The sequence below is a fragment of the Cynoglossus semilaevis genome, chromosome 3, assembly GCF_000523025.1.
Source record: "Cynoglossus semilaevis isolate Cse_v1.0 chromosome 3, Cse_v1.0, whole genome shotgun sequence".
NCBI classification, from domain to species: Eukaryota; Metazoa; Chordata; class Actinopteri; order Pleuronectiformes; family Cynoglossidae; genus Cynoglossus; species Cynoglossus semilaevis.
Window position 1 is genome coordinate 8783977 of NC_024309.1, and position 26049 is coordinate 8810025.

The 26049-nt window shown below is 41.8% G+C and overlaps 1 protein-coding gene across 1 annotated transcript in view; it reads right to left on the minus strand.

The window, feature by feature from the left end:
- Positions 1-26049, minus strand: part of prex2 (phosphatidylinositol-3,4,5-trisphosphate-dependent Rac exchange factor 2) — a 79258-nt gene that overhangs the window by 23001 nt on the left and 30208 nt on the right. The window contains exons 11-29 of the mRNA XM_008307770.3: positions 24711-24811; positions 23578-23681; positions 23436-23485; positions 20207-20282; positions 18608-18680; positions 17526-17668; positions 17168-17260; positions 15630-15778; positions 15453-15538; positions 14356-14492; positions 12378-12495; positions 11669-11853; positions 9911-10072; positions 7987-8209; positions 7684-7891; positions 3020-3199; positions 2825-2919; positions 1767-1849; positions 1160-1250 (exon numbers count right to left, since the gene is read on the minus strand). Coding sequence (XP_008305992.1) covers positions 1160-1250; positions 1767-1849; positions 2825-2919; positions 3020-3199; positions 7684-7891; positions 7987-8209; positions 9911-10072; positions 11669-11853; positions 12378-12495; positions 14356-14492; positions 15453-15538; positions 15630-15778; positions 17168-17260; positions 17526-17668; positions 18608-18680; positions 20207-20282; positions 23436-23485; positions 23578-23681; positions 24711-24811 — 2357 coding nt within the window. The remainder of the gene's footprint in view (positions 1-1159; positions 1251-1766; positions 1850-2824; positions 2920-3019; positions 3200-7683; positions 7892-7986; positions 8210-9910; positions 10073-11668; positions 11854-12377; positions 12496-14355; positions 14493-15452; positions 15539-15629; positions 15779-17167; positions 17261-17525; positions 17669-18607; positions 18681-20206; positions 20283-23435; positions 23486-23577; positions 23682-24710; positions 24812-26049) is intronic.

Consider the following 26049-nt stretch of genomic DNA (forward strand, 5'->3'; position numbering starts at 1 on the left):
CATTGTCTCATCATTAAAGTCACTCACTGTATTTTTTTAAGTTAAGTTGATACGTATTAAAAAATATTAACCTTTTTAAGGCAAGAAAACTCTAGTTTGGAACCTCTATTGGTACAGGTATCATAGTTTGAAAACCATGAATGAGGTATTGATAACTTTATAGAGTCAAACAGGTTTAATTAGAGAAATAAAAAATTAACAAACTAACCCTTGAAGGTTACTGATGGGCTCAGATCTAAAATCGCTGACTCACTGTGAGCTGAAGGGGTCGCTATTATGTCAAAAAGCACTACAGCTGTAGTTTAGGTTCAAGGGCCAAGAAAATAAAAAAACAATAAATATTTCATATCTGAGCTGCTTAACATAAAGCATTAGTAAGTAAATACACACACACACACCGCACAAACAGTGTATTTAACAGTATCTGTCGACCAGTGTGTGTGTATCTATAAACCGGTGTGTATTTGCCGGAGGAAATGATGAGGATTACGTTCAGCCTTTTTCCAGCAACATTTCTTCCACTTTCCTGTAATAGACACAGAAGTGTAACAATAGCCACAGCTGTTGAACACCACGGCCAAGATGAGGTCTGGAGGCAAATGAACCCTGGGAGAAAACCCAGTCATCAGATTACTGCAGGAGGACAATGTGACTGTGGCAGAGCCGCTGGTTTCCTTTTATCTCGATGAATGTTGAGAATGAAACCAACAGAACTGCAGAGTCATTCTCAGTTCTCAGGGCAGGGAGACAGAGCTGATAAAATGTAAGGATAAGTCTGAGACTCCAACTGGTGTTTCAATCCGTCCAATGTCCGTCCCTCATGACTCCACCGTCACATCTGTGCACACACACACACTGTTAACACAACAGGAAGTCGAAGTCCCTGTTGTGCAGGCAGCTGCAGCTTTTACACAAAGTGCAGTGTTTGCTCTCTGTGCTGAGTGGACTCTGAAGTTTTAACAGTTTTATCTTTTTTTTGCCCCCAAGGACGAATGTGAAGAGCAAAAAAAAAAAAGAAAGAAATGAACCGAGGCTGCACATCTGTATCAGACGTTTGTGTGTTGTAATGGCTTTGTTGTGTTCTGTGGTTGTAACAAATGTGCTGAGGAAGGAGCGTTTCAAGGATGGCGACGCATCAGCACACCGCTCTGGTTCTTACCTTGTAACCCTCTTCCAGGAGTGAAACATTTTGTCTGCTCGAAGGCCCGAGCCACCACCGCTCCACGCAGCATGCTAGTGACGGAGTCCACCTGAGGGGAGGGCAATTAAGGTCATGTCCTGTTACCACAAAACACTCAGATTTTATCTAGAGCCGGAGTCCTCAATCTGCAACTCTTATCAGCTGCTCCGCAGTGGAAATAGCCTTTTGGGGTTTTTTTATAAACAATCTAAACAGCTGTAAACATCAGATATCTCCACGTCCCACCTTCATATCATCATGACTACATCAGATTTGTGACCAAAGGTGTTTATTTGATTAGAAAAAACGTTGCGTTGGCTCATAAATGTCACAAGCAGCAACTGAATTTGCTGCTGTATTTGCTGTTTGCCCAGCAAATATATTTTTACTACAAGCAATACCCGGAAAAAACGAGCGGTAGAAAGTGTAGAGTAAAACCAGTGACAGGAAGCAGAGAGAGACAGAGTTTTCTCACTCTGAATGAAGACATCCAAAAATATTTTCTATTTTCCATTTTCCTCAGAAGCAAATACTAAACAGTGTACTGCACATATTACATCATGTAATTGATTAGTGACGCTCTCACCTGGCTAAAGAGATGCTCCAAAAAGCTGTGAAGTTTCTTCTGCTTATCATGTGACAGCCACACACTGGACGGCATCTCATCGCCTGCAGACAGGTGTTCAAAATTTGTCACCATTACCTAAAATGTTCTTTTGTACTTTGTGACACTTAGGAAGAATTAAAAAAACAACTCATAGCTAACATTCCACCTCAATGGGAAGTGTGTGTGTGTGTGTGTCAGAGCTGTCATCAGAGACCATGGGGAAGGATATTTAACAGGAAACACAGCTGTGGCTTCACGTCAATGACAATTCCAGCTGAGACGTGACGTCAAACACCAGACGTATGCAATTATATTTTCTTAAGTTTTCTTTGTGTTTTTGTTAATCTTCTCACATATAAATAAGTGGATTTCATAACTTAACATAGCTGTTGATAAGATCATTGATTCAAACCCCAGCTTACAGTAAATTTTGCATTCAAGTCATGTGACCAAACACGACTCCCGGGCTGGTTTTATGTGGCACGAAATTTCATTCCTGAAATTGTTTTTATCCAGCAGCAGCATGGGAGGAAATTCACTGTTCCTTAATTGACTTTTCCCCTTGGGAAATATGACAAAACTATATTTTTAACCTTAAATCATTGCAACAGATCAATTTGAACAACAGTTTTGGCTGTTTGTTTGTGTCATTTTTAGCTAAAATTTCCCCCCAAAAAACAAGTCCTCCTCTGGTTCATCCATCTTACTTTTCGGCTAATTCTCACTAACATTAGGCTAATTTATGATGATGCCGTAAGTATGTAAACTACCTACAACAGTAGCAGTGCTACATATTAGTGAGGTAGCAATTAGCTAGGATTATGAGATAAGTTAAAGTGTGTGTTTCCATGCCTTCTTTTGTTCTTTATTTCAAACGCAGTCAGTTTTTCACATTGTATGAATGCAATCATTCAGCACCTTTTAGGGGGGACCCGCTCCCCACTTTGAGAACCACTGGGTTATGGTGACGATATGAAATGCAAACACTATGAAATTTAAAATAATGCAAAAGGAAACATCATTTTGTATTTGTGTACCTGAGTCCATGTCATCGCTGTGGACGTAGGAGCTGCAGTGGCTGCTGCAGATGCTGGTGAAGGAGGCAATGGAGTTCCTGTTGCTGTTACAGTCACTGAGGAGAGACACAGGGAGAAGGAACATCTTACTGTCAACAACACTGATATTAAAAAAGGTCATCGTAGAGTTTGCATGTTTCTGACGACTGATTCTACCTGTAGGAGTCTCTGTTACTGATGGTGTCGTGTCCAGAGTCTTCCTGCTCGTCACCAGCCACGTTGAAGCAAACTTTCTTCCCGTTTCGCTCTCCCTTCTCCCCCTCACTCTCTGCAGAGATGTAACTCTCTGGGGTCCTCAGCTCTGATGCTGGAGGGTGGGTGATGGAGGACAGAATGCTGATGGAGGAAGAAAGAGGAGAGGAAGGATGAGGAGGAGGAGGAGGAGAGCCCACAGAGAGATAAATATATAGAGCAGTAATGACATTTGTCCAAGACCAACACTGAAGGCAGCAGGACTAGAACAACTGCTTTGATCCCACTGATGCTCCACAAGAAGCTGCTACGTGCTCCTTCAGCGAGCTATCATTTTTCTTTATACAGTACGTGGAGCGTGAGCTCCGACGGCAGGGAACCTGGGCCAAACAAAACCAAAACTTGTTTGTGCTCCACTTCCGCACCAACAACTTCAGATACACCCGGATCGGCAGCGTATTATGAGGTCAAAGCACGGAGCGGAGAGCAGCTGTGTCAACAGGCTGCAGAGATCAGCTCCTCTCTGACTGTTCCTGTTGATCCGCGTTCTATCAGGAGCACACCAGAGGAGCAGGAAGAGATCGGCCCGGGATATTTTTACACTTACAGCAACACATGGTGACGTTTAGGGACATATTCCAATAAATGCAAGGGCTGGATTTTCGTTTCTTGATGTTCCCCCAGGCACACAAACGTTGACACGCAACGTCTGTTTACTTTTTAGGCCCATTTTAATTTGTGTCTACTTAAATTTTCCATTGTGTCACTGCATATGGGGAGGGGCTGCTGAAGGCCACTCTTACAGTGGATAGAACGAGTTTACACAGCCCTGTTAAAAAACGCCAGGGTTTTGATGTAAAAGAACCAGGCCAGCATTATCAAATTTCAGCGCCTTTTCCGACTTTAATGTGACCAATAATCTGTGCATTTTAATTGAGAAGGAAAATAAAACTGAAAGCACACACACACCCTGTTATAATGTGAGATGTGGCTGTGTTCACCCAATTATCAAATCACAGTTAAAACAGCACTTAGTAGCAGCCAGTGCACTCACAGCAATCAAATGAGGTGGAGGAGGGTTTTCTAACTATTTACTGAGCTGTAACTTACAGCCGTTACCACGGTCTGGCAGAAGCAGAAGCATTAATGGGATCCTTTTGTTGGAAGGTTCAGCACAGACAGAACAAAAAGAAAAAGAATAAAAAAACCTGAGGCATCACAAATTCAACAGTCACCATAAAGTCAGAACGATATAACAAACTGGGGCATTAGATAAAAAGGTAAGTTAGTCCATAAGAAAAAAGGTCTACCACCTATCTATTCAAAAAGTGGCTCGGGGGCCACATGTGGTCCAGACACAACCGCAAAGTGGCCCAGTCTATGGTTATTGGACAGAACGTGAGAAAATTACACTTGGCATGTAAATTAGATTTCCACAGTAAACTAGACCATGAATGGAACACGCTAGCAAAATACAACCCACAATGCCTCACTTTAGTGTCTGGCAGTGTTACCACTTTCAGTTTGTCAGTTCAACTTTATACTGACTGACAATTACACATACAAAAAAAAAATTGTATTGTTTATTTTGATAACTTTATACTGACTGACAATTACAAATACAAAAAAAAAAAAATTGTATTGTTTATTTTGAAAATTGCAGATACAGTTATCAAAGTGTGAAAAATTAAAACGAAAAAAAAAGTTATCTATAAGAGGCTATTTTTACAAAAAAAAAAACAACTGTGGGTGTGTGTGAAATTTCTAATTTTAGAAAGAAAGACAACAACAAATGTAGTGTGATTGGAGTCAAATTAAAGGTGTGGAACGGTCCAATTAGAGACCAAATTGGATCCAGTGAAAAATTTTTGGTGTAAACTGAAGAACTGCAAACAGTTGACACTCAGGCCTCACACAAATGAATTTGTTTAGAATTAAAATTTTACAGATTGTTGTTCCTGTTAAAGATAAAGAGGGCAGCTCCCTGAGGTGTGTGAACTGGTCATATCAGCCACAAATACTAAAATAAACAGCATGTCCTCCTCATGTTAGTCGGGTACATCTCAAACATCTTTTGCTTTTTATGATCCGACCATCCTCCAACACTCTTTTCATCACTGGCCCAGTTTCCCCAGTGGACCACAGAGATGCCCTCATTATGGTCCACTCCAGGATCCAGCACAAAGCACCTCCAAAGGAGATTGGCATTCATCGCTATGGAGAAGCTCTACGGGCTCTGTGATTGGCTATTGGCCAAAAAATGAAATGAGCACAGTTTGGGGCCTTTGGGGTGCAAACTAGGTGAGGGAGCAAAAGAGGAGAACAAAGCCTGGATCAGAGAAGGGTCTTTAACAGAGTAGTGGAGACGAGGAGAAAAAAACTGAGAGCAGAACTGTGAGGGGAAGATTTCTTAATCTTTGACTGGAAAACTCTTTAACCCACTTTAACACACATCAGAGGATCTGCATCACAAAGCTCCACGTGAGGCGGTTTCATGCCACAACATTTGCATAATGCTTTAATCGACACCGAGTTCAAAACAGGAAATAATCCCTGCAGCTGGAAATCAACCGCAGCTCCTGATGATATTAATGAAGTGCGGGGGATTAGGAAACAATATTAAAATGGAAAGTGGTGAGGGCTGCTTCAGGACGAGGAAGACACCCTGATTGGCAGCACGTCACCAAGACAAGTCCTCACACAGCTACAGCTGTGACTCCCCCGTCTCTGATCCAGGTCCACAGGTCGCTGCCTCGGAATGGATTTCTTCCACACTTAGCCAAGAAATTATGTAACGTCCTCCTACACACAGTTGTTTTCTCTTCTTAAATTACCCCAAAGGATATTTCTAATCTGCTACAAGTTTACTGCAGACCTCCATTCTTGACTTTGACATTTAAATAGGGTGGTTTTGTTCTAAGAAGCACAGAGAGAAGCTGTATAAATATGGAGACTGGGGCTCATCATTACAACATCATGAAGAAGTGCTGTGAAAGTCAGGTACGCCCAGACACATGGAGAGTGATTTATGTCTGCGTCTACCACTGCAGACGGGTGTGAAGAAAACTGAGTGCAGAGGAAAGTTGGAAATCAACAGGACAGGACAAAAAGGAAGTGAGGCAGCTAGGGAAAGGGGAAGAGTGGGCTGTGTGCTCAAGAGTGTTGGACACACCCACAAACGCAGGTGGCGTGGAGACTGTCTCACGGCAAGACAGTTATTTTCCAGATAAATGCTTCCTCAAAGGTCAGTGTTTCCTCCCCACTGCTGTCACGCAGTAATTAAAGTCCTGATTGGCAGTGATACGAGTCAGACAAAAATGTCTAGACCAGACATGGGCAAACTAAGGCCTGGGGGCCGGATGTGGCCCGTTCAGCTTTTTAATCCAGCTTTTTAAACACTTTGCTGTGTCCCCTCTTACTATAGCTTTGTGCCACCCAAAGGTGACCTGCCCCTATTTTGGGAACGCATTGGTCGCAGGTCATTGCAGACCATAAATATATCTGTTTAAATGAAATGCAGACCTGAAGTCTAGTGCACAGGTCAGTAGATTTTTTTAAAATGAAGATGCATTTTTGTTAGTTCACAAACGCAGAAGATAATTAGTGACTGTCACACGCTGCTGTAGCCGCCAAGGAAACTAGCAGATTCGGTGAGCCGGCTGTGATGCTAAAGTGGTGAAATTTTGATATGACCTTCTACTACTAGCCATACAGCCTGCTGCCCACGACAAATGAATCCAAAGTAACAGCAGCTTAAGGACAGCAGAGACTAGAACATCCAGTTCTTATTATGTGTCTGTGCAAAGGTACAGACACTGATGCTGCACAAGAAGGACTGGTGAGCATTGTGTGCTGGAACAGAATGTAAAGGTCTGCTGAATATGAACATTCAACACTGTTAGTCAATTGTACTTCATTACAGCTCCAGACACACTGATCCACCCTGAGGTTCAGTTTCCTGTTTGGGTGAATGGGGAGGGGACAAAGAGTCCAGCATTTCCTCTTCATAATCTGCAGAATAAAAAACTGTAAAAATTGAACAGACTCTGTCTGGCAGGAAATGCTCAACTGACACACACACACAGACACACACATATAGACGACCATGTGTGAAAGCCCCTGCATTAATAGAGTGTTAGCATTACTTTGGAGCATTCACAGCAGACATATGGTGGGGGAAAAAAAACATCAAAATTACCCGATGTGTCTGTTTTTGCTCGTCCTTCTGTTTTAGTTTTTTCTGACACGCACACACACAAATTCACACATGGTGCTGGAGTAATGTCCAAAAATATATGCCAACCAAGCAGCAGATGCAGCGGGATGACTGGACAAGCTGTCTAAGTTAAAGCCTGTTACATGAGGCAATCTGTTTTCACACCCTTTAAAAACACAGTGAATACAATCAGAGTCAGGATTCAGTTTTTTGTTTTTTGTTTTTTTTTGCAGTAAATCAAACTAGAAATGTATTGAAACCCAAGACTTCGACTCACATGGCAATGATTTGAAAATATATAACACAGGGGTGTGCACTTGTGACTGATGACTTCAAGCTCTGCATGCATAGTACCGATCAGGTACAGATGTATGCACTGCATGAACACGTTCACGTGCGTGGAGCCACTCACTCATGAATGTGGGCGCCGTGCGTCTCCATCTCCGTGACAGCTGTGCTGAGTTTGTAGAGGAGTTTCTGATACGCGTCCAGGGTCAGCAGGTCATCTTCTCTGAGCAGGAAGCGAAGGCCGTGTCCTTCTGTCCTGCCCAGGCTGTGACCCGAGGGAGCCGCCATGCTGGTGATGGTGTACTGGACGTTCACCATGGCACTCGGCTTAACTGAAATATCAAATACTGTAAAGTCAACAGTGCATTTCCAGACTTGATGAACTAGTCCAGACCAAAACTCTCCAGGTCATTCATTCCAAGCTCACCTTGTTCAGCACTGCTGCGCCCCCCCTTTTCTGGTGTGTTTTTCCTGTTGTCCAGCTGAACACCAAAGGCACTGCCCAGAGAGGTGGTGGTTTTAGGGTAGGAGACCTCCATCACATTGATGTGGCAGTTAGTAGGGCAGAAGTCGCTGCTGTGGAGGGGGGACACCTTGGCCTTGGCCTGTTTGAAGGTGGGCCACGCTCTGTTCTTCAGTACCCGAGCAAACTGGCAAAGACAGAAAGGAAGGAAGCTGATGTTTTAGAGGCAGAGGGTGAGGAGAGATTTTTATTTTTAATGTTATGTTTAACATAAGATTAAACAATAAAAAAAAGGAAAGTGTGGACAGAGATACGTTTTTAACATAAGATTAAACTATAAAAAAAGGAAAGTGTGGACAGAGATACTGTCCTATAGTGACACTCTTCTGCTTTTCCATGAAGATCAGGAGACACTAAAAACACTATTTTTTAAAGCTAATTCATCAAAAGGAAACCATCTCCATCAGACCAGGCTGCAGCTCTTTCACACTCTGTGCCGTTACTTGCATCATTTCATAGAAAATGAGATTCATTGTGAAATAAAAACTGAAAAAGGACAGAGCTCAGCTCATACATTTACTACAGAGACAAACCATATATTTACCTAATAAAGGAGGAAGCACTTGCTTTTAGAAAAAGTATCTGATTTACCCCCCCACAGGTCATTGATTTTCAACTCGGCTATGTGGTACTTCAACAATAAGGACTGTTTCCATCTTTGTTGACCAGTATCTACTCTGTGGAGTTGTTTTAAAACTACAGAAACTTCTGTGTATATTTTGTATGGAATATATTGACCTCTGATAAGGAGGAAAACCTCCCTAAAATGAAAGAAGATAGAATCTTTCCTACATCAAGATGGCAACATGATACTGAAGGGCCTGAAGGACACAGCTTGGACATGATGCAGCGTGTTGCCGAATATCACAAACACAACTTTTTCTTCATCACTTGGTGCCTGCACTTTCCTTGAACCCTCTGTCACGGGGCCTGCATAATTTCATGGATGTTAGAAAGCAGATGCTTTAAACCATCAGATCAGTTTCTAGTCTCCTCAGGTCATCCAGGAAAATACTGCTAGCATAATACAGAGCAGGGTTCCAGAAGTCTGACGGAGAGACCTGAAATTTTTGGACCTGACACTTTTGGATCCTTTTGGAGTTAACGACGGAGGTGAAATTAACATCTCGTCTCATTTACCTTAGATTTAACAGATAGTTGGAGGCTGCTGCCGCTGAAAGTCAGCTGAAAAGGTCCAGATGGACCTGGAGCTGGACCTTTTTATACAACACATCAACACCTCAAGTCTTTTGTGGACCCCAACGTCCAAGAATTACTCTGTCCTTAAATCCCTTTATGCTGTGTCGTGTGCTCTGTCCTCCTGTCCCTTCGTCTTCTCCTCCTCCATCTTTTATCTCTTCCTGTCCCGCTTTCTCTCTCAGGGTTCGAGCCGGAATGTTACAACGCGGGAGGGAATTGTGCAACAAGTCCTGGCTGTGGCTGCGCTTGGCTATTTTTAAGTGACTGGTAATTAATCCAAGGCCCGCTCTGATTTGGAGTTTGATCTTTTCTGCTTTTCTGCTTTAACTCACACTCGTGTTGCATTAGGAGGTTTTTTTTTTCTGCTTAGGAAAAATATTTTGGTTATATCATAATGACATAAAACATGTCACATACAGACTTTTGTCTGTAGAATCCTCTGGACTCAATAGCTAAAGGTAAAATGTCTTCTTGTCAAAAAACAGTAAATAAACTAATGGGTAATTTTACTGTTTATAACCCCTGCAGGTGAGAAGGGTGCAATGTTGCCGAATGTTGAGAACCACTGTAATAAAATTCCTGCATCCTGCAACCACTGAGAGACCAGTATACAGCTCTGGATTTTTACCTTTCTGTAGTTGGTGATGCGACGGTTAATGTGCTCCACCCTGTCACCACACATGGCACTGAAGCGTAACTGCAGCTCCTCAGGGATGACGTCACAGCTGGAACTCAACCTGCTGCACATCTGCACCAGCGTGTCATCATTACGTGCCAGCGACTCCAGGATCTGGTCACGGAAAGAGCCAATGGTGTAAAGGACGGTTATCTGATATGGTCATTTTCCTAAAATGAGTCACGTAGCCTGCAATTCAGCATAAATTACTGAGAGTATTTTTGTACTTGGGGGGAAAAATTAAAATAAGCTGAAGGAAATGATAAACATATCGGAGACTCGATATCCCTGCAATTGTAAACTGTTTAGATTCATAGATTTTTGATTTGTCATCAAAATGTGAATCATATGATGTAGTGATGCAAAACACTGGCTTTCTGGATTAGACTGTAGATAAATGAAGGGAGAGAGACATTGATCCAAAAAATGTCTTAATAAGAGGCAGAGTGAGAGAGTGAGAGAGAGAGAGAGAGAGAGAGAGGAAAAAGGTCAGTGGAGAAAAAGCAGCAGCAGGAAGAGACTGAAGCAGGAAACGAAGGCTGTGGACCCCAACAGTGTCAGTGATATTAAAATTAAATAGAATAAACATTTCACATGTCCCTGAGGAACATTTGGTCAGCTCAGGCAGATGGTCATAATCATAATAACAATACGAGTCCTTTTCCTTTGGCGAAATGGGAATCCACTCATCATCACATGGGCTGAAGCAGCTTTCATGTTTAGGAACTTTACTGGGTTTCATTTGTCATGGTGCTTTCAAAGACTTCAGGAACAAAAACTGACGACCAGTTTCGGACGTAAACGCAACTTATGATGTCTGTTAATTTTCCAGGAAGAAGAATCTGTACAGAGTAGATCCTGGTGGTATGAGGCAGTGCTTTTTTATGATCACTATTTTTCAAATCAAGTGTCTGTGTGTGTGTGTTTTTGTCTGGGCTGAATCCTAAAACTGTGATGATCAACCTGTGAAACATCACAGCCGGGATGTCAAAACCGAACACTTAACACAGCGGGAACTGCAGTGACAAAAACATAGCTGTCACTACAAACTTACATCAAGCCTCTGCAGCGCGGCTGTTGATGGAAACTGTCTGTGCTGACGTAAAAACCGAGGAAATCAAAAATATAGATCGTGGATCTTTGTGTATAATTAAAATTCTGTAATGACTGCAATTTAATTTCTTTACCAATGGCCAAACAGTACCAGGAAAAAAAAGTGTTTACATATTTAAGGGGTTTCCTAATGAAACCTGATGAAAAAGTGGTGAGGTAATGAAAACCACTGTCACTATTCATCACCTGTAAGGTGATAAAATCCTTTTTTTGTTTCTACGACTAATAAATCTTGATTAATGTTGTTGTGAAAGTTTATGCTGATGACATCCAGGCAAAAGTGTAAATATTTTTAACATAAATATTGGAATATTGAACGTTATTTTAATGGTTTTTACCCAGACACTGGACAGTCCAATGTCCCTTAGCCAAATATGGTACGGACATGTTTTTTTGTGCGAAACAAAACACTGCAATTTTAAACAGAAATTACCAGCTGTTCATGTTTTTTTGTGCGAAACAAAAAACTGCAATTTTAAACAGAAATTACCAGCATCACGCTCAGTCCCGTAAAACTAAAACAACATAAAAACACATGTTTTCCCAGAGGCCGGTCCATGTGTTCTGAGTTAATCCAAGCCAATCATCAGACACTACCTTTGCGGTGAGGCTGAAAAACCCCTTCGGCTCCACCATTTTTTCCAGGACTTGGCACTTGACGCCTGCTGTGCTGTCGTACTCGTACACCACTCCGTACTCCAGGTGGACGTTGTCCACAGTCAGGCTCACGTGGTCCTTCTTCCCATCGATGATGGCTATGGTGTTGAACTTGTCTATCACCTCTGAGACGAGAGAGAAGAGCAAAGAGACAAGAGTGATGAAACCAGATTTGTGTTCACAGATCGTTATCAGTTTTCTTCCGATTATATTTCTGTCCCAACCACAAAGTGAACATGAACACGTGTTTTCGTCGCCACATCACCATAGGAGGTCCCCCCACCACTAACTCTGGAGTGCGTTTCAATAGAAGACCCTCGGCTCAAATGATGTGCAATTCCAGGGAAATTAACTTAACTGGCCCTGAGCTGCAGCAATAACTTAATATGGCAATAAATTCCAATCGGAGCTGTTTGCGATGAAGGGAATTGCTTTTCTGTTTTACATTCTCGTTGGGATCCATAAATCGCTGGGGGGGAATTAACACTTGATGAACCCGAGGAGGCGGCTTTTACAGACTAACACTCTCCAGATGAGCTTGTTTGGAGCGGGCGGCGGGGCTGTGTTCCTGTTAACAAGCCTGCCTTACATCTGCAGACACCTTTGAGCAGAACTCTGTGGTTGAGTGTGCACGTGCGAGTCTGGTCACCTTCCACTTTGCACTCGAAGACGTCGCCATTCTCCTCCGTGGTGTGTTTCTGGCTGGCCCTCTGGTTGTCCTCCTGGGCGCTCTCCGTGTTGTTATACACCCATTTAATGGTATCTTGCTGCACAGAGAGAGAAGAGAAAATATGTCTGGCTTTTATTGGGTTCATTGAAACTTGTTTTGCATCATAAAAGTATGGAAATGATTGACAGCAAATGTGTTTAAAATCGTATTATGTTTCCACTGCCACCTCTCAGTGCAGCATTTTCACACACATTTAACCAATATGATCCATTTCAGTCACCTAGGCTCAGAAAAACAACACCGCTCTGTTTATTGTGGCGTAAACCTTATTCCTATCCTACTAGTCTTGCAGGATGTAAGTGTATTGTACTGTGTGTGTTTGTGTGTCTGTGTGTGTGTTTAGTACAAAGCTGAGGTTTGGACCAGAGAGCAGCTTGTTTCGCTGATCCTGCCCAGATATGGTTTACAGTGACACAGCTGGGTTGGCAGAGTGTACGCTGGGAAAAAAAAAACGTTTCACAAACATATGGAAACATGGTGCTCGGTGCGGCCGCAAAAGCAAAACCCATGCCAATCTCATCAACCCACAATAGCGTGCAGTGTGTGTGTGTCTATCTGTGTATCAGTCTGTGCTATCCACACCCAAAGCCACAGCAGTTTTTTTCTGCCAAGGCTACACACTGTGCCTGCCTACTGCTCTGTGGTCACACTCACACACACACACACACATACATACACACACTGAGGGTGGCTCCCACGTGTCCATAATTGATGTAAACCAGATCTCCAGTAGTGTTAAAACCCTGTGGTGCTTCATTAGTCCAAAAGTGTCGATGAAATCCACTTAAAGTGACAGTTGACGCCAGTTCACACACACACACACACACACACACAGACACACATCTTGGTTTCTGTTTTCAAGCCCCTTCAACAGGTGGACTGACATCCGTTTATCCTCTTACACTTGTCTGTTGTCATCCACTTTCCCATGGACGTAACTGCCCCCACGCCCCCCGGCCTCCAGTGCTTAAACCCACCCTGCGTCGCAGCCACCTCCGGATCCTTTCCCACCTCTCCCTGCTGCCTGCCAGTCTCCCACAGCAGCCTCACCGCTGCGAGCCAGAGGTCAGCGCCGGAGGAGCCAAAAACTACTATAATTTCTGCGTAATGACCCAGGGGAGGGAGAGACAGAGTCAGAGTCAGAGGGAGAGGGGGAGGAGGAGGAGGAGGGGGAGGAGGAGGGGGCAGAGATACGGGGGTAAAGTGATGCTAAATATATGGTATTTTTCTCACAGTTAAAGACCATTCGCCCTTTTTTCCCATTTCTCTGCTCCTTTCATTTCTGTTGGTCTTTTATGATGTTCTACTTCTACAGCCTCCACCCACAGAGTATCAGGGGCTGCTGTAAGACTCCACGACCACAGCTGTCCTCGGTAGAAGGCTGTGTCGATCCTTTATATTACTGGGAACAACAACAAAACTAAAGGAGTTTTTTTTTTAAAAATTCATTTCATTTCAGTACTGTAGTATACACATGTCCACACGCTCCACTGAGCGTACACTGTGAAAATACTTTGATGCTTTATCTATATAAATATTTACATATATATAAATATATGCGTAGATATATGTACTTTAATATAAACAGACATAATTATTACATATCTACATATACATACATATATGTGTATATATCTTCACATGTATATGTATATACATACACACATACTGTATATATAAATATATGCATACATATATATGTAAATATATACATACACTTTTTTCTCACCTCTGCTAGTTCCTATTACTTTTGTTTCATATATTAAAGGAATTTTAAGAAGTTTTTATTTTTCTGAAATAACCAGTCAACTTTAGGAATCACTGTGTTGACACTGAAGCACTGAACCTCTATTAGTTTGAATGTCTGTGTGACACAACCTCTCTGCCTCCGTCTCACCTGTGAGGGTCGCCTGTACTTCCTGCAGGCTGTGACATGAGCGATGACGCTGGCGTGACTCTCTTTGCTGACATTGATGCCGTTGACCTTGATGATGCACTGTCCCGGGTGGAGGCCAGCGACGGCTGCCACTGTGCCTGATGTAAGACAAAGACAGGCGAAACTGAGAGGGGCCATGTGTCAAGGTCAAGGACCTTCTGTGATTCCGTGCAGGTGGCAGTGTAAACAAAAAGTTTCATATTCAAAGGATTTTTATTCTTTGTATTTAGAACTTTGTTTCCTGTTTGGCAGCTCAGGTGGGAGCGTGAGGGAGCATGAGAGGAGGGGATGTTGTTTATCTGCAGCCGACTTGGGCCTCAGTGAGGGACGAAGCTCAGACTGTCAAGGTTTACAACTATCAGAAGGAAGTGCATGTCTGTCTGAATATCCCTCCTGTTTGTTGAGACGGCTACTGAAATAGAGACTGTGCATATTTTATATTCCAATGTTAAGAACTGGATGTTATCACTTCATGAAGACGTTCAGTTTAGTTAGCAGCAAACATTTCTTGGGCCATTGATAAAGTAAATAATATATGAATAGCCTTTAAAAATACAGCAACAATTTTGTTATTAAAACATCAAATGTAAAGCGCTGTATAGAAAGTTTTTTACCCTTTTTCCATGTTGCTAGCTATCTAGCTAAAAACTGGCATTTTTTTAATAGCGAGCTGCAGGTATATCTGTAAATTAACTATAAAACTTCTGCATTATATATATAATTATATCATATTTTTTAGGGCATTCAAAATGTACAGGTTAATTATGATTTATAATGATTAATCATCACTAAATTAAAAAATCTAAACAACTGACAACCATTATTTCATTCATTAATAGTCAGAGCAACATGCTAACCCTGAACTGAGGGAGTGTGTGTGTGTGAGTGTGTGTGTGTGGGGCAGGGGGAGTGAAGTTAGGGGATTGTTTTAGTTTACTGTCTTCAAGTCATGCACACCGGTTTGGCAGCTGTTTGCCAGCTGTGCCACAGTCACAGAGGGGAAGGGTTTGTGCTGATAAAGCCAGACGGCTTAAGTAGTAGAGGCGACGATGTCATACCTCTACCGACAGCGTGCACCACAGATGGACCAAAGCCACGGATCTGGAAACCGAGTCCATCAGCCGAGTCTGGGATCTTTACTGTCCTGGAGACCGACAGAGAAAGAAGGTCCATGCATCACTCTGATGAATGTAGACAATATACTGGTTTCACACAGGCAGAGTTGGCCGACTTACTCTCTGGGTTTGGTGCTGACCAGCACTCTGAGCGGGCCTTTGCTGTTGAAACACTGCCTGAGGAGAGCTTCCACTTCAGAGAACGGTCTAAGGAACACCAGATCTCCATTTATGGCAAACAGCTTCTTCCCTACTTCCAGACCGGCCATCTTAAATAAAATCATAAATATATATATCACACGAAAGATTGAACCTAATGAGTCCGAGCACAAACTATAGGATATCTCTCATCTGCGTGCACGCAGCTTGATCCTGTCATGGATTTCACATTCAATTTTTTTAATAGCAAACACGCACAATGCCAGTCTCTATGCAAACCAGAACTTGCAGCCTCATTCAGCACTCCTCCAGCCCTGCAAGGAATTATGGGTCGTGCGCACTGAGATTGCATTCGCCTTCAAACTCCCTGTGTCCCATTTTCATCCGGCAGATCAAAGCTGAACACCAAAGAAGACCCCAAAAAAATATGGAGCCCTTTTAATGTGCTCTGTTTCTGCACGAAATTTTCTCGTAACCCTAGCATCAATGTCCATCCCCATAAATCAGGCTTAGCTGAGGAGCAAACAGTTGGAGGTTTATATAGTTTATGACTGTTGATGGAGCCATGTTTTATCAACAGCAGGCTTCCTCTCACTGATGTGCATCTGCTGTAAAGACATCACAGATTTGTAGAATCCAATACAGCAGAACAGAGTTAAATCAAAACAGGAAATAAAATGAAACATCAGAATAACAAAACCACCCTTAAATTATGTGTTACAGCTGAGGTCACATGGATTACGTGGAGGTTACTCTGATAGATGTGTACATTAAATGAGATGGTGCTGATTTAAAGAAATAATCAGTGGAATTAAAGCAGATGTGTTTAAAGGATGTGCTTCAGGCAAAGACAATCAGGAGCATTAATGCACTTGTTTGGATTACAGTTAGGACTCATCTCATCCGACATCCGACCACCTAACTTGAAAATTTGATGGATGAGCAGCTCTGCCTAAACACCCGTTTATATCCCAATTTATCATGAAATAAAAGAATATTGACAAATTGCTAGCAGGTTTAGACGGTGGTTTACTTCTCTAAATCTTTTTCATAAATACGTGCTAACTTGAAGCTTACTTTGTCAACGATTTTCCTATTAATGTGTGAAGAAGCCACTTAGCTTCTTTCCCCAGTTTATTAAACTGGCAAAAGCACAAACAACTATAGATTTAGCTAGAAACATTATCACTTTTTCCTAGGACAGTGAAGCCATCACTGCCTCAACTCTTTGAACTCAACCAAATTTTAAATGGTTATTTAAGCTTACCTGAGTTAGCCAATCAGATGCCCTCCTTATCTCAAAACAAGCAGCATTTAATCTAATTAGTTACCTAATAGATTTGAAATCCATCAGATTTAGGAAACAAAGACAATACAAAGTACTACTACAGAAAACAAAACAAAAAAAATCCTATTCTCACTGTTAATTCCATATAAAATGTGTGGCTCCATTTGCTATGAGTGTGCATGCACATAATACTCTTTAAATCGCCTCTTACCTCAGCTGGTGAGCCCTTCTCCACAGATTTGATGATGGGGACTTTGTTTCTCTCTTCCAGGGTAAATCCATAGCCTCCATCACTGGGCCTTATCTAAAAAAACATCACCCATCAGCAGAATCCCAAACCAACAGACCCTGACATGCTCACGGAGCACAAACACACACACCAAATGCACAAAGTGGTAAACACAGATGTCAGCAGTATGGCAGTATTTGCTTGAAAAAGAATGTCTACTGAAATAAGAAATAGAGTTGTTGACTTCTCCTCTCAGAGCTGTGCAGTATCCACATTATCAGACAGACTGAGGTCTATGTGGTCAACGAGTCAGCGCAGAGTGGCTGCAGGTGAGACTCACCAGGAGAGACTTGGAGATCACGTTCTCCACTATTTTCAAGTCATGTTTTACAGGCTTGTGCTTGGTGTTGGAACCCTCCATCTCCTCGTCAGCAAAGAAACGGAACAGCAAAGGCTCATCCTTGAACTCACTCTTTTCCAACACTGAGAGAAGTGACAGAAAGAGTTGGATATGAATTCACAGAAACACATAAAATAAATAAAGATGGTTTTATCAGATTTGTCAGAAATATGTTTTAGTAGTAATGGTGGCATTCGGGATATTGTTTTCTTGCTGCACCAGGAGTATTCTGTCTTCAACAGATATTAAATGGCTTAAAACAACTATTTTATTTTATGACAGGAAGAAAACATGACTTAAAAAAACCCTTCTTTCTCACATTTCTTTATTTATTTCCCTATTTTATCAGATCTACTGCCAGGAGTTTCATTAACCACATCAACAGACCCAATACTTGCCAGCATTAACTGTAAGATTACCCAGAAGGCTGTGTAGTGTAAGTTTGAGGCAGTTTGATGTCTGAAGACAGGCCGGTAATTTGTACTGTAAGGCTTGAACTGTGGCTAGTTCAGCACCGTTACATCATGGAGAATACGAGGAGACTCGCTATGACTAATGCTACAGTTTGTACTGTAACATTTGAACATGTATTAAAAGTGGCGTGCAGTTAACAACAAGCCTGACTCCCATAAACACAACACAACCATGGTAACTGATCAGTTTTTACTTTGTGTAATCCGCCAAACTCTTAATTCAAAGTAACGACAAGCAGACATTTACCCTGCATTAGATCAATGAACCACAACACACACATGCATGGACTCACACAAATCTACATCTATTCTTTGGCTCAGGAAAAAAAATACACTTATTCTGTAGAGTAGCAGCAAATGCACCGAAAACAAGGGTGGGCGTTGTTTGTAAAACAGGATGCTAAAGACCAAACAGCCTCTGTGTGGTTTCTCCAGAGCACTGACTGTCATTCACCCGGTGAAGAGATTCTGCGGTTTATGCACACCATGATCTGAACTTTTTTTTTTTTAAAGGTCAGCTAAAATCCAGGTTAAAGAAAAGCAACGTACCGTGATGCATGAAGCCATTGTCGCACAGCTCCACCCCCAAAATCAACGCTTCCTCTCTGGTTCTGCAGTCGCCCTGGGACAACAGACAGAACGGGCAGATGCAGAGAGAGAGAGAGACAGATATGCAGTGAGGTCAGGGTAAGAAAAAAAACATGACAAGGAGTAAGAAGCAGCAGAAAACGGAATATTGTGTGTGAGGAGAGCAGTGAACATGTCAAATTCATCTCCTCTTTGTTCTAACATCCAGAAACCTCCAGCACAGCCAGAGTCACACTCCATAATACACACAGCCAAGATCGGGTCTAGACAGCAGATTGTGACAGTTGTCATATTTCCACTGAAGTAGAGAGGGCCAGGGTCAAAGCTATTCATCTGGACGAGCGCACACACACACACACACACCCTATTCATCTGGACGAGCGCACATACACACACACACACACACACACACACACACATACACACACGTGCACTCATAATGTCTGCCATTGATCCTGTGCAGTGGCCATATATACTCTGTTGTCATAATGGACAGGACTATCAATCTGTCAGGCTCAAAGCTTCCTGTCAAAGCCAATAAAGCTTAGCTGCTGAATCAATTCTGTTTTTTTCTGTTGTTTGTTTGTTTCTTTCTGCTCTGCTGAGAGTCTCAAGTTTGATGGCATGTGATCCTTTGTTGTCTCAAATTCTTTCATCTGTAGTACTATTGAACTGACCTGCATATTACGGCAACCGCAAACCATTTCTCACCCATTCCATGACAAACGGAAGTTTTGAATGGTGTTTTTTTAGTGCTGTGACCTGACACAATTAAAAAAATAATCTAACACATAGAGCAAAAATATAAATAAGACTTCAGTTTATCTGCATGGAAAAACTGAGGCCCAAAAACAACATTAGTGAGAAGGAATAAATGGGTGAATTTGCTAAAACCCCAGAGCAACTAGACCGAGTAGAGGATTGATGATTTATTTATCGTGTGACGTAATCATTGGTTCAAATTTATTTCAGCCCTGTTCCCATTTTCCACCACTTCCCTATGCAAACCTGGCTTTTAAAGCACGACTGTTACAAAAACTAAAAACTGAGACACTCAGAGCTGTTGAAATAGATCTCAGTGAGTGTCTTTCTTTTCTCAATTCCTGTGAGTATATCAGCATTGTGTTCAACTAAACAGAGAAATGTTCCCATAAGTAAATTAGGTAAACTGAGACTAAAAGATGATTATGTTTCAGTAATGTACTTTTTGGATATTTTTGTTGGGATTTTTCTAATGTAAAATATTTACCTTGGCTCAAAAAACGGTTGGGAAACACTGATGTAGTGGATCAAGAAACAACAGTTTCCAATACAAGTTGCATTGCAACTAAAGACTTTTGACCACATTTCCTGGCTTAAACATTTTAAATTAAAATATGTATTTAATTAAAATATATCATCTTTGTAATATCATTTATGTTGGCTTACCACACAAAAACCACAGAGCTAGGTTCCCCACTGCAGTCCATCATTACAAACTCATGGTCCCCATACCTGTTCTACCTTATGTTTTTGCTGGTACATCTGCCAGTCTGTCGGCAGGATCACCTGAGGACTCACCTGTGCAATCAGCCAGTCTATGAGCTTGTTCGCCATCACCACCGACTTGTACGTCCGCAAATGGTAATCTTTGTCCCTGGACAGACATTAGAGAGGAAGGATGATTAGGATTAGGAAAATAAGAGTCTACCTTCAAACCTGGACTGTGTAACTTGTTATTCCACAGTGTGATTCACTGCAGCTGAAATAGGCCCAGATGGTGAACATGGAGGGTTGTAATTGCTTGGTTTATTTAAATGGTGTTTAAAAGAAAGCTAATAATTTCCACTGTCAGTGAGGCGCGGTCACTTTTCACAGCACTGCATCATGATTCCGAAGAAAGTTCCGACAGACTGTAACGGCAAAAACAGCATTGGCTGGGGGTGAGGGAGGCTGCCTCCTGTAACTGTGACTGTTGATGTTTGTGATTGTTACTTCACCCGACCAGGAGACTGACATCTGAAACAGTGTTGTGCCTTTCCCATGAATACTGGGGCCTCTCCCGGGAAAAAAAAGAAGAAGGGGCTGAGCAGCAGGGTCGGGAAAGTCCAGAACCACTGTAACCTCCACAACTGCACTGCTTCCTTTAAATGAAAACACTCGTGCACACATACCCGGTTTAGACAAGTCAACGTGACATGTTGGTCCAGTTAAATCCACAGGCAGCTGTTGGGAGCGCTTTAGAATGTGAAGCGTGAGAGGCTGGTCGCTGCCCTGTTTCCTCCAACAATGGAACATTCTGTTGCATAACTGTTCTTGACAGCCTGGGCCGCTGTCTGATGAGGACTGTGCTGCTGATATCAGCCAGTGAGGCACACCAGGCGTAAACCACTCAGTCCAGATACAAGAACCAGGAAGACTGTGGCTGCAGCGGGTGGTGCACACTGAGGCTGTCAGAGTGAAAAATGGAGCGGTAAACTGCTGGCCAGTGGGCAGCCATATGTCCAGGACAGAGAAGCAGCAGTTTGAGGAGTAACAGAGGGAAAGGTCAGGGAGCCGGAGCGGTTTTTAACTTTGTGTCCAACGAAGAAAGTTTCCCTTGACATTTAGTAAATGGTTTAAGCAAATGTTATATATATATTCTTGGTATATAAAGTCACAACCAGTGTTTCCATGACATTAAGGAAGCGCCAAATATTTAAAATGGACTGGATAAAAATGTCCTATAGCCACTAACCAAGGTTGAACAGTTAGGCTTGTTTTATTTGACCTCAATAAAAGATGTATGCTAACAAAAAAATGTATTTAGGGGCAAATATAACCTAGATTTAACCCTTTAATCATTAAATATCCCTTAAATCTATCAGTCTGTTGCGTTGGATTGCACTTAAATGCACCGTTGGTTAAGAGTGCAGCTGTATTGTCATGTTGTTTTTTAACTACCACAGATATGTCTGTGTAGATCTAGAAGCTGAATTAACACCCTGGTACAGTGACCATTCCAATGTTTTAACTACCACAGATATATCTGTGTAGATCTAGAAGCTGAATTTACACCCTGGTACAGTGACCATTCCAATGACAAGCGTTCATAATGTAGACCAGATTATGTCGCATGACGGTGAAAATCTATATTTCATATGAAATTTTTCTTTTACTATTTTACTATTAAAAATAATACTGCATTAGAAGAAAACTGAAACTACTGGATGTGAACATGTTTATCTCACAGCACACGAGCTAATCACTATCCAAGGTAAAAACTATTTTAAAAAAAATAAAGATCTTTTGGAAAGCTGAATACTCAGGAGCTCTATGAGTGTGGAGGTGGATGCAAAGTGAACCCTGTCTTGTTTCCCCCATCTCTGTCCCCCTGCCAGGAAATTCCACCTAATTAGGCAGGGGCTGATTGCTCCAATTAAACTCTGGCATTCCTCGACCCTGTGCTGCTTTGTGCTGGGCTCTCAGTATGTGCTTCACAGATACGCCAGCCGGTAAAACACCCGACTCTCATAAACCCACCGTAAGCTTTTAAAAAGCCCGAGAGTCTGGCTGCAGTGCAGGCAGAGTGAATATTGACCCGTAAAAAACAATCAGCCTCCAGGCTCCACAATATCCAGATCAAAATAGAAACACAGAGAAGTTTCTATGCTGGGACAGGTTCAGCGTCCACTCTGTGTCCTGCAGCTATTGCACAGTTTAATTGGTATGAAATTAAAGCTTCTCTTTAGGCCATTTGACATCCAGCATAAACAAGGCAAAACCTTAAGCCATGCCTTCACCATGAAGCACATTTGCAGCTCAGTACACACTTTGATGGAATCTGGAGAAACAACACTGAAAACTAAAACGTGCATCACATCACTTCACTCCAATAAAAATGAGATTGCTCCAAATTTATTCCCGTCAGATGAAGAGATTACGTGTGCCAGCGCTGATGCAGGAGCCACGTGTTTTACATTTAGACTTCTCCCACAGTTACATGGGTATAATGGCTGTTTCTGTTTTCACTTGTTTACACTAATCACCCTCTGTAAGGTGCCTAACTGGAAATATCCTTAACATGTAATTGGACAGCATCAGACTTTAATTTCAGCACTAAAAGCCTAAAAGCAGAAATGTGATGTCAGACGTCAAAACCTTTTGGAACCGCGGACAAACACAAACTAATGGCCTAATAGGGTTAACTGAGTTTTAGGTTTTAGGGAAACGTAAAACAGACTCTGGTCTATTCTCTGGCTTGTTATTTGTCAACATTAATATGTTGCCCGTCAGCATACTGTAACTAATTTGCCCATTATTGACTGTTCAATGTGTGGCTGTGTTGAAATGACTGTATTTTATAAACTAGACCAAATAAACAGACAAAACAAAGATGTGGAAATGAATCTCATCTTTGAAATGAAAAACAGAAGAGGGGACAAAAATGTTAGTCTCTGCAGACTGTTTACAACACTTTTTCACAGTGCTGAACTTCTTTTTTTACATTCCTACAAAGTCAATTCCTTCATTAATGTAACATTTCCACTGTAACCACTGAAACCTCTCCCTCCCACACAGTAGGTCACATGCTTATGCTAAGACATGCTAGGACCATTAAATGTTTCAAGAAACTAACGAGTGTATAATCATATATAGATAATAACCATTTCTCTAAGGACTGTAACTGGATAATGGACCTGAACCATTGAAGAAAGAAAATCAGCTCATACTTCATCAAGATTTTCCTTCGCAGTTTTAAAAACTTAGTGAGAATTTAGAGCCTGACCAGCTAAATTGCAGCAGAGGGGAAGAGAAAATGTCCACTCACCTGATGACTGGAGTGAAAAGACTATGGAGACGACAGAAGAGCCGAACACCCTGAGGAAGAACACAGGGGTTTTTAGAGTCGTGTGAGTGAACTCTGAGTAAAAACCTGACAATGGTTAAATCTCTGCGTTACAGACTATTACCTTTGAAATGACGTCATGCATGTCACTCCTGGGGTGGTAGGTGCCATCATCGAAGCGGAAGCGGTACAGCACAGGCTCGGGTTTGAACTGGTGTTTGTCTGTGACTGAGGGAACAATTCAAACAGAACAGAAATAAAATGATGAAACAGCAGAGAACAAAAAAAGTCACACAGCCTGAAGCGGCTTTTCTTTTTATCCTGCTTTAAGTTTGAGAGAAAAGGAAAAGTCAAGCGGAAAACCGCATGAAGAGACGGCCCTTTGAGACAAAAACACAACTGAAACTTTACACACAGATCCCTGATCCTTTGCTTGGGGGAACTGGGAGATCTAACCCTGATCTTCTGTGAAGCCCTGGCTGCAGCTGCGTGCATTCCATTAAGCTTTTTTTTCTTCTATGAAAAGATATTCACTAATTTTCATATGGTGACTTCTGACTGTGCTGTGAGAACACCGAGGGTCCCAGGAGTTCTTCTTTGCTGTTGGGAACATATGAGACTCAATCCCATTTCTCTTTGAGGAAGCAATAAAGCACCTAAGGTGATTTAATATAAAACTTGGTCAAAGGCCCCTCTGCCCTTCTAAAAAAACATACATGCTGAAGTGTAAAGCAACATTTTGACTGGATGATACCTTGTGTACTGAAATCATTTATTATCCACACCACAAAGCAGTGACCAAGCAAATAATCTATAAAGGAGGAGATCAATGGTTGTGAGGAGCATTTAATGAGACACCAGCTAAAACATAAATATATCAAAGCTTTATATAAATATAATATTATATGGGAAACACTGCACTAAATGACCCGGGGCCTGATCTGTGGTAACATGGCTATTATTAATGTTTGACAACCTAATAGTGTAACATTAGCTCAACACAAATAGCAGAAATACAGCACAGATTATTATTATCAATGCAGCAACATTACAAAGCAACTACTGATGAAATATATTGACTAGCTAAAGCACAGTGATCCAGTAAAATAGCTGAAAGTTACGAGATTATTCATCTCAAATGGTGGACCAGATGATCTGCTGAACTTTGAACACATCAACACTAGATGAATGTTGAATGTTGTCTTTTTATGATAAGACATTGGCAAAATATGAGTTAAAAACTCAGTTTCAACCAACCGTGGTGAATGATGCCGTTCTCCAGCAGAGCTTGGCCAAGATGAACTCCTTCCTCTGGGTTTCCCGTCTCACCAATTTCCATCAGCCATGACACAAACTCACTGGAGAAAACACAAAGCACAACACTGGTGTAAACACACACACACGCACTGACACGTGAATAAGACAAACAATCGCTGGGGAAAAACCCCATCACTTTATGAAGGATGACCTGTGTGATTAAAGGAGAAATCTTTGTTTTTACCCTGAAAAAAAAAAGAAAAAAAGGAATTTTTTCGAAGCATCAACCACTGCCATCATTCATCACATTTACCACAAATATTTACTCAAGCTTGACTGATTATGGCAACAAATACTATTTGGCCAAAAAATATGAAGTGTTTTGGGCAACAGCTTCATCTTCGACCACTTAATGCTTTGAAGTGAATCTGGAGAGTGGAGACAATCGCAGCAGTCATGGGGCAAAGCAGAGGCACAATGGACAGTCCATATCCAGGACACATGTAGAGACATACAGTGTATATATATATATATATATATACATAAATATACATATATATATCCATATCCATATCCATATATATGTATCTATATATGTATATACTGTATTATGTAAATTCAGCCTACTAATCAGAGTTCTGAGGAAACAAACTAACCACACAATCAGAGAACAAAGTCTCTGTCTGACTCCAACAGACGATGACAGTGGGAAAGAAAACGAAAGGAAAACTGAGAGAGAGAGAGAGAGAGAGAGAGAGAGAGAACAGGCAGGGTAGCACCAGCTTATCAGATTACATCCTCAATGTCCTGTCTCCCCACAAACACTCAAACAAAACAGAACCGGCGGCACCATCGAAATTCTCTGGAGTTGACTTCCAGGCCACGGTTGAGGCAGCAGGAAGAGAGCGTGAAGTTTAGAGAAGTTTTTAAGAGTAAGGCCTGACCAAAAACACACCACCTCCGACATCTTGCACTTTTTAACCACACGTCCCCTAAGCTCCCTCTCTCCGCAGCAAAACCACTGGGGAGAAACAAAACGTCTGTAACAATGTCCATTTGTCAACCCCTGCACCTTAACCGCAGGGTGTAAAAACAACCTGAGATGGGAGTTCTCATGGCCTGCAGCAGATTAGGGTCATATGTGCAATAAACAGTCTGCGGCAACTGGAATCACCATATGGGTCTGGAGGAAATTGAGCAAATCAAACAGCCTTTTAGTTAAGATTTCTATCGATCATTTCTGGATATGACTGAGTGTTTGGTCAGTGTGGGAACAGAATTACGTCTCATTTAACTTTAATTTTGCATTTGAAAACCAATTTTCCAAACGGTGTCCTAG